We start from the raw sequence: 13,869 nt of genomic DNA on the forward strand, positions 1-13,869 counted from the left end.
AACGGAACGCCAGCTACACCCAGGCATCATAAAGCTGTTTGTGAAAGTCTGGGCTGGGCAAGTCCTGGATGATAGCATTTTCTCCATATCTGTTTATTGGCAGAGGTCAGCAGGACAGGGATTATCATCCCACTCTGGAGACAAGGAAGTTGCAATCAGAGTGTAGAAGAGCTGCCCAAGGTCATTCCTGAGTCAGAGGAAGAACAGGGACTTGAACCAGGACACTCTGGCACCCCGTGAAGAGTAAGAGGAAGAAGGCCACGGCAAGGCTGGGGTTCCAGACTGGGCTGGTAACTTTATGGGCCCACTAAGTCAAGAGATGTGTCAGAGTCCATCCCTAGTCTGATGACCCTAAATTGGGCATGTCCTTCCCAGGAAGCCTGGGCCCCAGGATGGCCTAGATAGTGACAGGTGACTAGTTTATAGCAGCAGGCCAGGAATCCCAGGCTAGGAGATAAGGCAGGGAATGTTAAAACCAAGAGTGGGCAGCCACCCTGGATAACACCGAAGGCCATATGGCAGGTAGAGCAGGATGACTCCCCAACCTCCCACAGGGCAAACATGCAGTCTCCGGGGTGCCCGTGACCTAGATGCATCCATGAGGAAGGGTTCACCCTTAGCCTTGACTCCCTCCCCATGCCTTGGGGCACACTCCACTGGGACCCCCATCATCCCCACGTCCTAGGCTCCAAAACATACTGGGTGGTGGGACGTGTATACTGGCGGGAGAGGATTGCCCTATCCAATCTCTTCTCCCCTGGGGGTGCGGGTGGGGGGACCCAATGCAATAGACTTTGAAGTGGGTCCAAAGATCAATAGTCCTTTCACTTCACCGAGGGGGTTTCCAAGTCTCTCCTTGTCAGTGGTCTGGCCTGGGAATAAGCTTCCTCCGTGACCCATTCCTGCTCCTGGAGGACATATTTAATAGCCCTGTGAACACGTATCCACTCCCCAGAAAAGGCCCTGGGCTGTGGAATCCCTCCCCTGACTGTGTAGTCCCAGGCTGATGATTAAATTCAAAAGCAGTGCAGACAATAGGGCCCTAAGCTTGCTGTGGGTGCCCCCTCCCCTCCTGCCTGCCTCTCTACGGGATCAAAGTTGCTCCACGAGGCTGTGTGATCCTGGGCCAGAAAGGGGGGCTGGGGGGAGTCAGCCAGAACTCTAAGCAAGGAGGAAGCCCCTTTGCCTGGATGTTCTGGGGAAGGCACTCTCTCTTCAGAGGTCCCTAGCTTAGGTTCAAAGGCTAGCGGTGGCTGAGAGGTTGGCAGCGGATGGGGAAGAGAGGAGACCAGAAAACCAGGGCTTCCTGTTGATAGAGGGGGCCCAGGCCCGATGCCTGATAGCCTGCCGTCCTTCCCCACCCCAGTCTGAGCTTTCCAAATGCCCACGGAAGCCCCCACCTCACATGCGCTGCGCTGTCTCTGCAGCTCTGAGGGTGTCCGGAGGAACTGCTGCAGGTGGGGCACGGCCAGGAGGGGCAGCAGCCCTCCTGAGAGCAGGCAGCTTCCTCTCCACTGGGGGGGAGGTCCCCCACCCCATTTTGCCAAGTGCTATGCCCTTTTTCAAGGGAAATCTCCTATCTTTGGATTTCCCTTGAGCTCCTGGCAGATGGCAGAACTTGGGGTCCATTCAGACCCTCGGATCTGCGAGGGGAGGGCTCAACAGGACTCCACCCCTCCCTTCCGACCCCACCAGATGCCTTCTCAGTGAGCTCCTTCGCGGTCCGTTTCCCAGCAGTGCTCCCTCAGCACCCCCACGCCTGCCCTCACCTCCTTATAAATCCTCACGCCACAAATTAGGGGTATCTTCACTGGGGGCTGGGGCGAAGGGTCGTGGGTCTGCTTGGAAATTAAGTTTGGAGGAGGGATGAGACCCACAGAGTCTGTGACCACTGGCTGAGAAAGACAAGCGATGCTCATTGGCCCGATTCAGCCAACGCCAGGCGCGCAGCACCCCGCCAAGGCACTGCCCACCTGCTCACCCCACAGCCCGAGCCCCTTCCAAACCCCTGAGGGCTGCTGCGGGGCGCACCAAAAGGACCGAAGCCAGAAATGGGGCCCGCCTCGCGTGAGCCAAGTACCTGGCCTTGTAGCCGGCCGGTTCGCGAGAGGAGACCAGGTGTGCGATGGGGGGGCCGGCGGGGGAGGGAAGGGCGCCGCCCGGCCGCGGAGGGAACGCCCACGAGCGAGGCAGCCCCCAGCTCGGGGCAAAAGGTGTCGCGGCAGGAGGCAGGGGGTGGAGGTGGGGGCGCGGCCAGGGTTTCAGAGCGGGGACGGCACCGGGGGAGGGGAGGCTCCGCCGAGGGGTGGAGCCGCTACCCGCGGTCCGGGCTCCCTCACGTCGCGGCTCCGCTATAAAGCCCGGGCGGACATGCTCGCTGCACCCCCGGCGGCCTCCTCGGCGCGCGACCCCCGGCTCGGTGGCGACTTGGCTCCCGCGCAGGATGCAGCTGCTGCTGGCGCTCCTGGCCCTGGCCGCCGCCCGGCCCTGGGTCCGCGCAGGTGACGACGCGGCTCCCCCCCGGACCGCCCTCGGGTGCCCCCTCTGCGCCCCCAGCCCGGGGCCCCTACCCGGCGGCGGTCGGTGCTCCGGGGCCGCGCGTCCGTCTGGGGTGGCGCGGGAGCCGGGCGGGCGCGGGCGCGGGGGTGCTCACGAGCAGCCCTGCGGTGCGGGGGCGTGTGTGCACGCGTGTGCGCGGCGGCGGGGTGCGCGCGGGGCCGGCGCCGGGGGCCGCGAGGGTGGGCGCCGCTGAGGATGCTCCTCCGGCCGCCCCGACGCGCGCCTCCGCCCCGCGCCGCGTCTGGTCCTGCGCAGCGGCCCGTGGGTCGCCGCCTCTGGTGGCCGCCCCCGGCCCAGAACAAGGGCAGCAAACTGGGGGGAGTAGGGCCCTGGCTCCCCGCTTCACACCTTGAACTCCTTATCCCCAGAGGGTGCGGCTCCCCCCCCCTTCCCGACCCCTGGAGCCTGGCGGGGGGCACTCGGGGACCCGAGGTCCCGGCAAAGCCGGTCTTTCCAGCCAGGGTGATTTTCGTTTAAAGATTAATGGTGAGCCCGAGCTCTTAATTATTCCTCTAGGTGGGAGGTAGCAGCAGAGGCGTGTTAATATTTGATAAGGCGCTGAAGGCCATTGTAGCGGCTGGGCACCCGGCTCCGGCGGGCATCGTCTCTGCCCTCTCCTCTGCAAGCCTCCCGGGATCACCCCATTTGCTCGTCCCCAGAGAGATAGCCCTTCCAAGGTCTTTGGGGCACGCAGGGCCAAATCTCCTCTCCAGGGTTAAAACACCTTCCTTGGAGTGGTGGCTGAGGGGTGAGGGTCCCTCAGCTGCAGGGAGGGAGTGTGACTTAGCCCAGACTAAGTGGCTCCCAGGGGGTAAGGAATTGAGGGGCATCTTGCAGCAACTCCAGATCTTTCCTAGGAGGGGAGGAAAGAGAAAAGGGAGACGTTAAAAAAAAAAAAAAAAAAAAGAAAACAGAAAAATGTACTTGGAGGATTGGGTGATGGAAACATCCTCAACATCTGGATTTAGAGAAACACCTTTGCGATTAATATAGCTGGGTTGTATCTGCGTAGCCTTGGGGTAAGTCACTTAATCTCGGTTTTCTCACGTACAAAACAGGGATAAGAGTTCTGACTTCAGGTGTTATTTTGAAGATTTAGATAAGATAGTGGGTGTAAGCGCTTCTCCAAGTGCCAAAGTGGCACACTCAGATGCGGCAGAGGTCACGGTGGGGATGACTATCTCTGGCCAGCAGTCTCTGGCCTCATGCAATCTGCTCCTCTTCAGAGCTGGGCTTTCTGACTGGCAGCTGGAAGAGATCCGCGGTCCTCCCTCCACCCATTTCACCCCCCAGGGAGCCTGGGGCTGGAGAACCACCAGGCTGTACCCAGAAGTCCCCCAAGCGTCCCTCTGCCTCAGACATAGGAGGAGGGGAGAGGATGGTCAGTCCCTTCAGAGCCCAGGACCCCTGGCCAGGAGTTGCTGAGACTTTGCCCAGGGCACACTTGGGTTTTGCTGAGTTGGTTTTCAGGACCTCTCCCTCCCCCTGGAGTGGGAGGGTGGGGTGAGCAAGGTCCATCAGTGTAAACGTCTTCAGTCGGCTCTGAGGAAGGGGGATGGAGGGGGATGTTACTGGGTGGCTCCTGATGGTTGTTCGAGCTCTCACTCCACCCCTGGTCTGGGCAGGGGGACTAGGTAGAACCCGAGCTTGCAGTGGGGCTCTACGGGTCGCCCCTGTCCTTCCAGGCTCTCTTGGATGTGGACTGGTAACTACCTGCAAGGGCAGACTGTTATGTTACCCTGCCACCCTTTGCCAGAAAACCAGCCTCTTACCATCACATTGATCTGACCCCTGGCCCTGTCTTTGTCAATGTGAGGTTTTCCTGATTCCTGTCTTGTGAAGAAGGTAGTTACAAGTGCATTCAGCTAAGCGGGTCAAAAGTCTCCGTGATTAAGACAGTGGATCAGAGGTCACCATTACAAACCCAGGAGCTGTGGCAGAGACAGGAAAGAGCACATTCCTAAGAAAAGCTCAGCCTGGACCATATGGGCTGTGGGGAGGCTGAGTGGGGGTTCCACCCTTCAGAGCCGCCTCCCAGGGACTCTGACTTATGCAAAGCTTTCCCTGGAATGGCTTCTTCTGGGGCCTCCAGTCCAGAGGAGGACCCGGCTCGACCATGGAGGCCCCTTCTATCTTTGGGTCCTCTGAGAGGTGAAGACACCTCAAGGGAGGATTGTATCACACAAGGAGCATTTCTCAGTGCAAAGGACATTTTATTAGTTGTCTCCTAAGCCCCTGGGTGTTTGGTGGCAGTTCCTTCTGTCTGAGGAAGAATGTGGGCTCAGAAAAATTAATGAACTCTGCTGGAGAGATTAGTGGAGATTAAACAGAGGCAGAGCCAAGGCTGAAGGCAAGCGAATGGGCTCCTCTGGAGCTCTGCCCGCCTGCAGCGAGTGGGTGGGGGTGTCCAGGCCTGGGGACTGGCCATTCTAGGAAGACTCTTCAGGGACTGTCAGTCTGGAAAAGCAGCAGCATAGATGAAGCCTCTGACCCAGAGCTGGGAAACTCAAAAACCCCGGGTGGTTCTGAGGTGCCCACATGGCAGTGCCCTGTGGTGCCCACTTTCTTGTCCTCCAGTCCTCTTCCCTACTGAGAACCTGATGGCCCCAGGGCTCCCTCCAGACCCGGTCTGCACTCTAGGGACCCCAGAGGAGGTCCTGGCAGCCCGAGGAGGAGCCGCCCTTCCCCTCCACCCACCCCCAAGCTCAGCAGCCACCTCATACTGAGCAGAAGCTGTGCTTTTCTTAAGAATTTCCTCATCCGTGAGTTCTTTGTAACTTACTTCACTTCTCTCTGCCCTCCCTTCACTTTCATCATCTGTGCACTGACAAGAAACCAGAGGGATGGAAGTGAGGGGAAGGGAAGGACTTGTCAGGGGCTTTGCTGAATCCCACACTGCCTGAATCCCTCTATACTACCTCTCATTTAATCTTCTCTGCAGGCCGACGGGGTAGGTTCCATTTTACAGATGATAAAACTGAGGCTCCAAGACATGGAGTGACTTGCCCCGTACCCCCCAGCTCCTAAGTGGGCCAGCCCTGGGTCAAATGCTTTGTCCACTTGCTGGAACAATCCCTTTCTTTTCCTTCTCTCAATAGACCTTAATGTCAGAGCAGGTTTAGGTTTACAGAAAAATTGAGCAGAAAGCTGAGCCCCACGTACCCCTCTGCCCCTGCACTTGCATTTGTGTGGCAGCTTCTTTGGAGATGCTGGTTCTAATCCTGAGGCAGAGCCAGGATTAGAATCTGAGTCTGTGGGGTCCAAAGACCAGGACGAGGGGGTGGCCGGGCAAGGAAAGAGGCCTGGCTCCTTCCCGAGGGCTCTGAGTCTAGCCAAGAACGGGGCTTAATAACATGAGCGGGTGTGTTCTGGGGCAGGGCCAGCCTGATCTCCATGGTTCCCATCAACTCTGGGTGGCAACCAGGCTGTCCACCCTTCCCTGGGGTGGCACAGCTGGAAGCTAAAACCCCTCCTCTTCCCCTTTATCCAGGGCCAGCTTCCAGGTTTGGGGGAGGGGGTGCATGGAGGAAGGGGAGGCGGATGAGTGGCAGGTGGAAAGTGAACAGCTCAAGCCCTGGGGAGAGCTGGTAGCCTCAGGGGCTGTCTGAGGCTGGCTGCTTGTCTGATGGGATATTGCCCGGGGCAAGATGACCAGTTGATTAACTATGGCTCAGGGACAGCAAGACCTGTGGCTTCTGTCACATAAGTCCCCCATCCTTACACTTCCTTACCTCTCCCGCCCCGGGGCCTCAGTCCCAGGCCCCAGGAATGCGCTGTCCCCATCCAACCAATGGGGGCTCCGACTCCAGGATATTTCCTGCCTCTGGCCACCCCTGGGCACAAGATACAGAGCTGCTTATGTGCACAAACACATGTGTTCAGAGTAGGTGGGCACAGACCCTGCACACGTATGTGCTGGCCTCACACCCGTCTCTCTCAGCCACAGAGAAGTGGTGCTACGAGATTCAAGCCAAGGCCTCCAACAACAGCTGCCCGGGTGAGTGCTGTCCTGGGGACGCGCCTCTCTGCGGGGGACTGTCCAGGGTGAGGTGGATCCCCAGAGAGGGGAGGGCGAAGGCTGATGGTGGCCCCCTCAGGAAGGTATCGGTGCGGCACACACACACGTGCACACACTCCTGGTGCTCAGGGAGCAGGGGCTGCAGAGTGACCCGAGTCTTCCCTGGTACGGCCTGCTGTCCTCTCTGTCACCCAGAAAGCATGTGTTCTACGAAATAAGCCAGCAGCGCAGCCAAGGGGAAAATACATGTTCTTTCTTTTCTTTTTTTTTTTTTTTTGAGCTTTTTAACACGTTCTTTTTTTTACAACAACGCGGAATGCTGGCTCTACTGCAGTGCACCCCTGCCCGGCACCTGGATGGTCGTCCTTTGCACTTTTTACTCAAATGCTGTGTGTGTGTGTGTGTGTGTGTGTGTGTGTGTGTCACTGACTGCTCAGCTGCCTACCTGAGCCCCACCCCGCTGGGTGTGGGAGTCACCAGGGTGTGAAATGAGCTCCTGGAGTTACTTCTCTGCTGCAGACCTGGCAAGGTGTCCGTTCCCAGGGGACTCCTCTGGGCAGCTTCCCTGTGCTCTCCCAAGCACCCTTGACCGCCGAGAGCCCCGGGGAAGCGGATTACCCAGCAGTGCCTTGACAGCCCAGCCTCTGGACGCTCTCACCCCGGAGCTCACACCACCCACTGGCCAGCCTGTCCCACCCTGCCCCACACCACAACCCAACAGACACCCTTGGCTTTGTGCGTGCGCGTGCATGTGCGTGCGTGTGTGCGTGTGTGCGTGTGTCTGAGGAAGAAGGCCCCAGAGCGCGAGGACAGAGCTCTGCATCCCCAGACCTTGCTGCCCGAGCTAGGAGCCCGGGGCTGACCCAGGGGAGCCGGGCGCCCTGGCCGCTCAGCTGCCCTCCCTCCCTGCCCAGGGCCGGCCCAGTGGCCGGGGGACTGCCAGAAGGACCGCCAGTCCCCCATCGACATCGTCCCCGCCAAGACAGTGGTGGACCCCGGCCTGGGGTCCTTCTCCTTCTCCGGCTATGACAAGAAAGAGAAATGGCAGGTCTCAAACAATGGGCACACAGGTGGGTCTCGGGCAGGAGGGGCCCCCCCGAGCTCCCTGAGGACTGGGAGGGTGCATCAGCCTCACGTCCACCTTGGCTGAGGAGGGGCCGCCAGAGAGGGCTTTGGAAAGAAGGGAGCAAGAGCAGCAGGCTCAGTCATTCATCAGGCCAGTCTGGGGGTGGGGGAGGCTCTTGGGAAAAGGAACAACATGTGCAAAGGCGCGGAGGCGTGAAACAGCTTGGGGTGCTCGGGGAACTGCGCATGGCCCGTGTGGATGAAGGACAGAGTGCGGCAGGAGGGGCGGGGTCCAGGCCCAGGGTCAGCCAGGCTGGGCCCAGGGCAGGTCACCCAGGGCTGTTTGGACATTCCCCTGAGGACACCAGGGCACCATTCAGGGGGGCGGCAGGGGAGGAACCGGGTAAGCTGCCTGTTTGGAGCAGTGGGGGATGTGCAGAGGGAGAGGCTGGCAGGGAGTGGGGGGGCGCCAGGGAAAGGTCAGGGCCTCTACCACTCTGTCTAGGCCTGGGGAGGGTGGGAGGTAGAGAGAAGGCCCTGCCTGGGTGCAGCTGGGAAAGCGAGGGGAAGTGAGTGCCAGGATCCTGCCTCTCCTCGCCCCCTCCAGTGATGGTGTCGCTGTCCAGTGATATCACAATCTCTGGGGGAGGCCTGGCCGCCCAGTACCGGGCCACGCAGCTGCACCTGCACTGGTCCGAGAAGCTGGGTAATGGCTCGGAGCACAGCCTGAATGGGAAGCACTTTGCCATGGAGGTAAGGGCCCCTTCCTGGGCCAGCACCTTCCCTGGGCTCTGAGTGACCGCCTTTGGGCAAGGAGGGCGCCCAGCCCCCTCACAGGTCTTCTCTCCATCCCTCTCACGCCCGCCTCCCACCAGATGCACATAGTCCACGAGAAAGTAACAGGGACATCAAAGAACAAGAAGGAAGTCCAGGACTCCAAAGATGATATCGCGGTGCTGGCCTTCCTGGTGGAGGTGGGATCCCCATCTCTCAGTTCCCAAAGAAGCCAGGTTCTGGGGAGCTGCTTTTTAGGAGTCAGAGACCTGGGGTTCCAGCATGGTGGGAGGGGGCTGGAAAGGCCCTGACTTCCCCTCTGCTTCTCAGGTACATGTACACCCCAAGGTGGGGAACCCAGAACCTTTCCGGGCCTCAGTCCCAGAAGCTGCCTGCCCTCCCCACCCCAGATCAGGAGAGTGAACTGGTGGTGACCAAACCCCCCCGCCGCCACCAGCCCCTCCCCGCTCCCCCCCGCCCGTGCTTCTTAAGCCCTTTCCCCTCCTGTTCCAGGCTGGATCCAAGAATGATGGCTTCCAGGCCCTGGTGGATGTGTTGCCTGACGTCTCCAAGCCCCGTGAGTGAGGATGAGGAAGAGGGGAGGCTGGAGGGAGAAGGAGGGAGGAGACTTCTTCCCGCAGAGGAAGGGCTGGGGGGTGGGGCTCCTGGGCTCTCGGAATGAGGTCCTCAGGGCACCCCACAACGGATGGCATCCTGACCCTCTGCTCCAGACAGTCAAACCACGATGAAGAAGAGCATCAGCCTGTTCGACCTGCTCCCGGAGAAGGAGAAGCTGGAGGCCTACTTCCGCTACCTGGGCTCGCTCACCACGCCCGGCTGCCAGGAGAAAGTCGTCTGGACTGTGTTTGAGGAGCCCATTAAACTCCAGAAAGAGCAGGTACCCAGGACATGGCCAAAGAATAGGCTGCCACTGCCTGGCTCCCCAGAAGCCATCCCTCTGGATCCCCCAGGGGTCGCTGGGTGGGGGTGGGGTGCTCCAGAGAGCTGAGTTCCATTGATTGAATCCATATATGCCCTGGGGGGACAGACACAGCCGGTCCCAGCTGTCCCCTCCTGGCTTGAGTCCGGCTGGAGGGGAGGCTGCGCCAGTGGTCAGAGCAGGCGTTCAGGCTGCCTCCTGCCATGGTGGAGGAGGGGCCAGCTCTGAGGGCAAAAAGAGTATTTCCTGGGCCAGTGGGGTCAACATCAGCAGGAACTAGCCAGACTCCTAATTCCCATGTCTCCCCCAGACCAGTGGAATCTGAAATTCTGTGGGTGGGGCCTGGCCATGGGGTCACCACACGCCCCAGGAGATTCCGCTGCATGTGCAAGCGTGGTGACCACTGTAGTGCAGCCGTCGGGATCATAGGTTCTCAAAGCTGTGACGGGGCATTGACATGGCCTGAGGAAGCTAATGGGAACTGAGCCCCCGCCAACGCCAAGCACTTTATATCCCTTATTTTTTCATTTGCACAAATACCTGAGAGGTGGGGCTTCTAAGGCCCTTACTAATGAGGGCTCAGAGAGGCCAGTGACAGGCTGAGGCCACACAGCAGGGAGTGCAGCTCCACCCGCTGCCCCTCTTCACCAAGCCCTGTTCCTTCCACAGATCCTTGCGTTCTCCAAGCATCTGTACTACGATGAGCAGAAGAAAATGGCCATGACAGACAATGTCAGGCCCCTGCAGCACCTGGGACAGCGCTCAGTGTTCAAGTCCCAGGCCCCAGGACAGCTGCTGTCCTTGCCCTTGACCACCCTGCTGGCCCCCACACTCGCCTACCTGACTGTTGGCTCCCTCCGATGATGGCTCGCTTCTGGACACTTGACCTCTGACTCCGCCCTCAGAGGACTTAGCCCTTGGTTCCTTAAGCTTCCAAGTTTTGATTTTGATTTGGTGATTAAAATATGGGTATATTTTTGGAGAAAACTTTCTCAGATCTCTTTGTAGTTCCCACAATTTCTCTGCCATGTTCTCCTCAACCCACCCCTGTTTAGAGGCCTTAAGGCCTGGTGATTCCTTCCAAGCAGGGACACTAGGCACCCCCTCACCCCACTTTGCCAATGTCCTCTCTCTCCTACTTTGAGAGATGCAGGAAGCACCTCAGAGCTTCAGTGGCGGTGAAAGCCAGAGAAACTCCAGACCCACTTCTTCATTATGCAACAGGGAGCTGGAACACAGGATGGAGAGGCCTGAGGCTGGGAGGCGGCGGCAGAGCCCACTGAGACCCCCAGCCTGATGTTTCCTCCCTGCCCTAGAGGACCGCGTGCAGGCACTGTGTGGGTGCGGTCTAGGAGAGGCGGCCACGGGACGTTCACTTATTCACTCAAATGTTTCTTGAGCATCCTCCTGCCCACTGAGAGATATGACGCCTGGCAGTGAGGGCCAGAATGGGCACAGCCTGTCCAGGGCACAGGGCTCTTGCCTCCTCCCCATGCTCTGCCCACTTCCCTGCACCTGGGAATGTGGTCGGGAATAGACAGACAAAAACACCTGCCGTCCTGGAGTTTGCTTCCCACGGGAGACAGACCACATGTCAAACAGGCCGTGGATATTGTGTCAGAAGCCAACCGCTAAGAGAAAGCTCAGTCAGAAAAGAAGGTCATTAGGGCCCCTGGCGCTGGCATCCTGGCATCCAAGACTGGAAGGAGGTCAGGGGGAGACCATCTGGAGGCTGGCAAGTGCCATTTGGAGGAACAGCAGGGAGGCCGGTGGGGAGTGGAGGGAGTGAGGGAGGAAGCCGGAGTAGCTGAGGGAGGAAAAAGAGAAAGGGGAAAGAGTAGAGAGAGAAGGGTGTGAGGAGAGAGAAAGACAGGGGAGACGTCCTGGGAGAGTGTGTGTGTGTGTGTGTGTGTGTGTGTGTGTGTGTGCGCGCGTGTGTGGTCTCTGGTCAATCCAATGTACTTAGGAGATTTGAGTGATATGCCCCGCACCTCCACAATTGCATCTCTAATGGTTTCTTCCCTTCTGGACCCCAGAAGGCACTGAGACTGGAGGGGGAAGGTCAGGCTAGCCAGGGAGGGGAAATATGAAGGACCTCATCATCCAGGCATCCGGGGCAGGGCTGGAATTTGGAGGAGCTTGAGATTTGAGATGGGGTGATGGAGACGAGAACAGGCCTTGTTGGGTGAAGAGGATCCCCCAAGGACCAGGCCCAGGACAGTGTGGGGACCTCTCTAATAGCCGCCATTGACTAGGGGGACTTCCTGCCCACTGAGAGATATGATGCCAGCTACGTGGGCACAGGAGAGGTCCAATACCCATCGTTGGTCTGGGGAGCGCAGCTGGCTGGATGAGGAGACCTCACGCTTCTCCCACCCTGATACCCTCAGCGCCCCTGACCGCAGGCCACGTCTGGGAAGAGAGAGAAGGGCTGCTCCCCCTCCATGCCAGCCTCTCCCTCCCTGTTCTCTTTCGTGACCAAGAATAAGCAACCCCCTCCCTACACTGGTGACCACACAGCCTTGGGGGGGGTTGGTACTGCTGTCACCATGGCAACAGCAGGCAGCCTGTGTCAGCAGGGGGTGTGTGGACACGAACCTGTTTTGGTTCCCACGCAGCCTGCAGGGTATCTAAGATTTAAACTGTGCCCTCCTCTCTCCAACTCAGGGTTTTCCCTCCCCCACCTCCACCCTCTCCTCCCCCCCACCCCCCACTCTGTGCCTGCCCTCAAGGCAACATTCAATGAATAACATGGCAGTAAAACCAGGAAGTCCCAGCTCTCTGCTAGTGACGAAAGAAGACTTGGCGTCTAACTCCAGACTCCAGACAGAAGGCACGAGACCCTCCCCCAGGCCCCTGACCTCATAATAATAAACCTGGCCAGTGAGGGCCAGAATGGGCACAGCCTGTCCAGGGCACAGGGCTCTTGCCTCCTCCGCATGCTCTGCCGCCTTCCCTGTACCTGGAAGCTGGAGCAGGTGCTGCCAGCAAGACTCCTAGCAAGGTCACTCCTGGTCAGTCACCCTAGGAGTGGGCACCAGCCTCCCTGAAATTGGCCCCTGCACCCTGGACACAGAGATTGATGGGTATTTCCTTTGGCTGGGTGTGTGTGCCTGAGAGTTTCCTCCCCTCACACCACCCTCCTGCCTACCCCCTTAGCAGACCCCCCTCTGGAGAAGCTTGTGCCCTGCCAGATCTGGCTCTTGATACTGCTCTCCCAGAGACAATGGGGGCTGCCAGCGACTCCTTACTCACAAAGAGGGCCCAGCCAGCCACCCCAAGCCCACTCTCATTCACTCTGAATGCAGTGCCCCGGGTCTCCACGGTGGGCGTGCAACATGCTCATGCACCAGTACAGACACGCGTGGCCGTGGCTGGCCAGGCCTGGGAGGGCTGGGTGGCAGCTGCTGGCTCCAGCACAGACCGGGGTGCGTCTGCTGGATGCCCACTGTGCTGGGCCTGTCTCTATGATCCTAGGATGGCAGAATTATTTCTTCATTTGCACAGATGAGGAAACTGAGGCACAGAAAGGGTGAGGGACCTGTCAGTAGCTGGGGTCACTTCCCTGCACCTCCTTGACCCCCAAGTCCTGTGCTCCCCTTTGGCAGTCTTCAGAGGGAGACAGACCTCTGGACCAGGGGCAGGGTGGGGTCAGCAGTGCCCGGTCCCACCCTGTCTCCGCAGGCTGCTCTGTATTCCCGATGGGACGAGACGTCTATCTGACCCCCTGTTTTGATTTGGCATCCGGGTGGGAGGCAGGGACTAAAAATATTCCCTATGTGTTTAGATGATTCTTAAAAAATAAACTTCCCCATCTTGGCTCTTGGTTCGCATGCTTGCTGGCCCTGCTTCCTGTGACTCTGATCTGACTGTGTGGGGAGAGGGGAGGAGAGGGTCTCTAGGGGCCCAGGGCCCTGAGCAGTGGTGTGATGCACGCAGGCAGAAGCAAACATGTGTAGAGGCTGCTGTGTCATAAGGCTACAGAGAGCATGTTCTGAACAGTGCGGGTGACCCTGAGGCTCTGTGCCTATGTGTGGGTTGTGAGTAGGAAGTCCAGGGAAGCTGATGACCCCACAGCATGGAGACAGGGCTCCCCTGCTCTGGGTCTCAGTTTCTCCGCCTGCCTAATGGGCTAGAGCTGGTACTTCCATCTAACTGGGCCCAGCTGCCCCTAGGCTCCTGCTGGTGACCTCGGGAGGCAGGCCAGGCCAATTTCTGTGGGTGGGGTGCTGCTCCTGCCCCTCCCATCACACACGTCCACACGTCTGAGCGGCTCTGTTTGTTTATCTGAGTGGGGACAAAGGCATTATTTTCTCTAGGGACCAGGAGCCGGCCCTGGGCCCTGGCGGTGGCGTGGGGAGGGGCTTCCTTTGGAAGAGAGCTCCTGGACGGTCTAAGTCCCAGGCCAGTTCCTTCCTCAGCGCCCTAGCCCCAGCTGAGCCTGGACACATGGAGGGCTCCTCACAGTCCGAGTGGTGGCTGCTGCCAGGCCTGAGGGGACAGGGGCAGGGAT

The 13,869-nt window shown here is 59.3% G+C and overlaps 1 protein-coding gene across 1 annotated transcript; it reads left to right on the forward strand.

Moving 5' to 3' along the window:
* The first annotated feature begins 2,402 nt into the window (after window positions 1-2,402).
* Window positions 2,403-10,235, forward strand: CA4 (carbonic anhydrase 4). The gene is made up of 8 exons (XM_084236673.1): window positions 2,403-2,501; window positions 6,500-6,556; window positions 7,492-7,647; window positions 8,250-8,395; window positions 8,518-8,616; window positions 8,930-8,993; window positions 9,148-9,314; window positions 10,026-10,235. The coding sequence occupies exons 1-8, from the start codon at window positions 2,444-2,446 to the stop codon at window positions 10,218-10,220; spliced, it is 942 nt and encodes a 313-aa protein (XP_084092799.1). The 5' UTR covers window positions 2,403-2,443; the 3' UTR covers window positions 10,221-10,235.
* Window positions 10,236-13,869: the final 3,634 nt, after the last annotated feature.

The sequence above is a fragment of the Talpa europaea genome, assembly GCF_964194135.1.
Source record: "Talpa europaea genome assembly, chromosome: 7".
Taxonomy (NCBI): domain Eukaryota; kingdom Metazoa; phylum Chordata; class Mammalia; order Eulipotyphla; family Talpidae; genus Talpa; species Talpa europaea.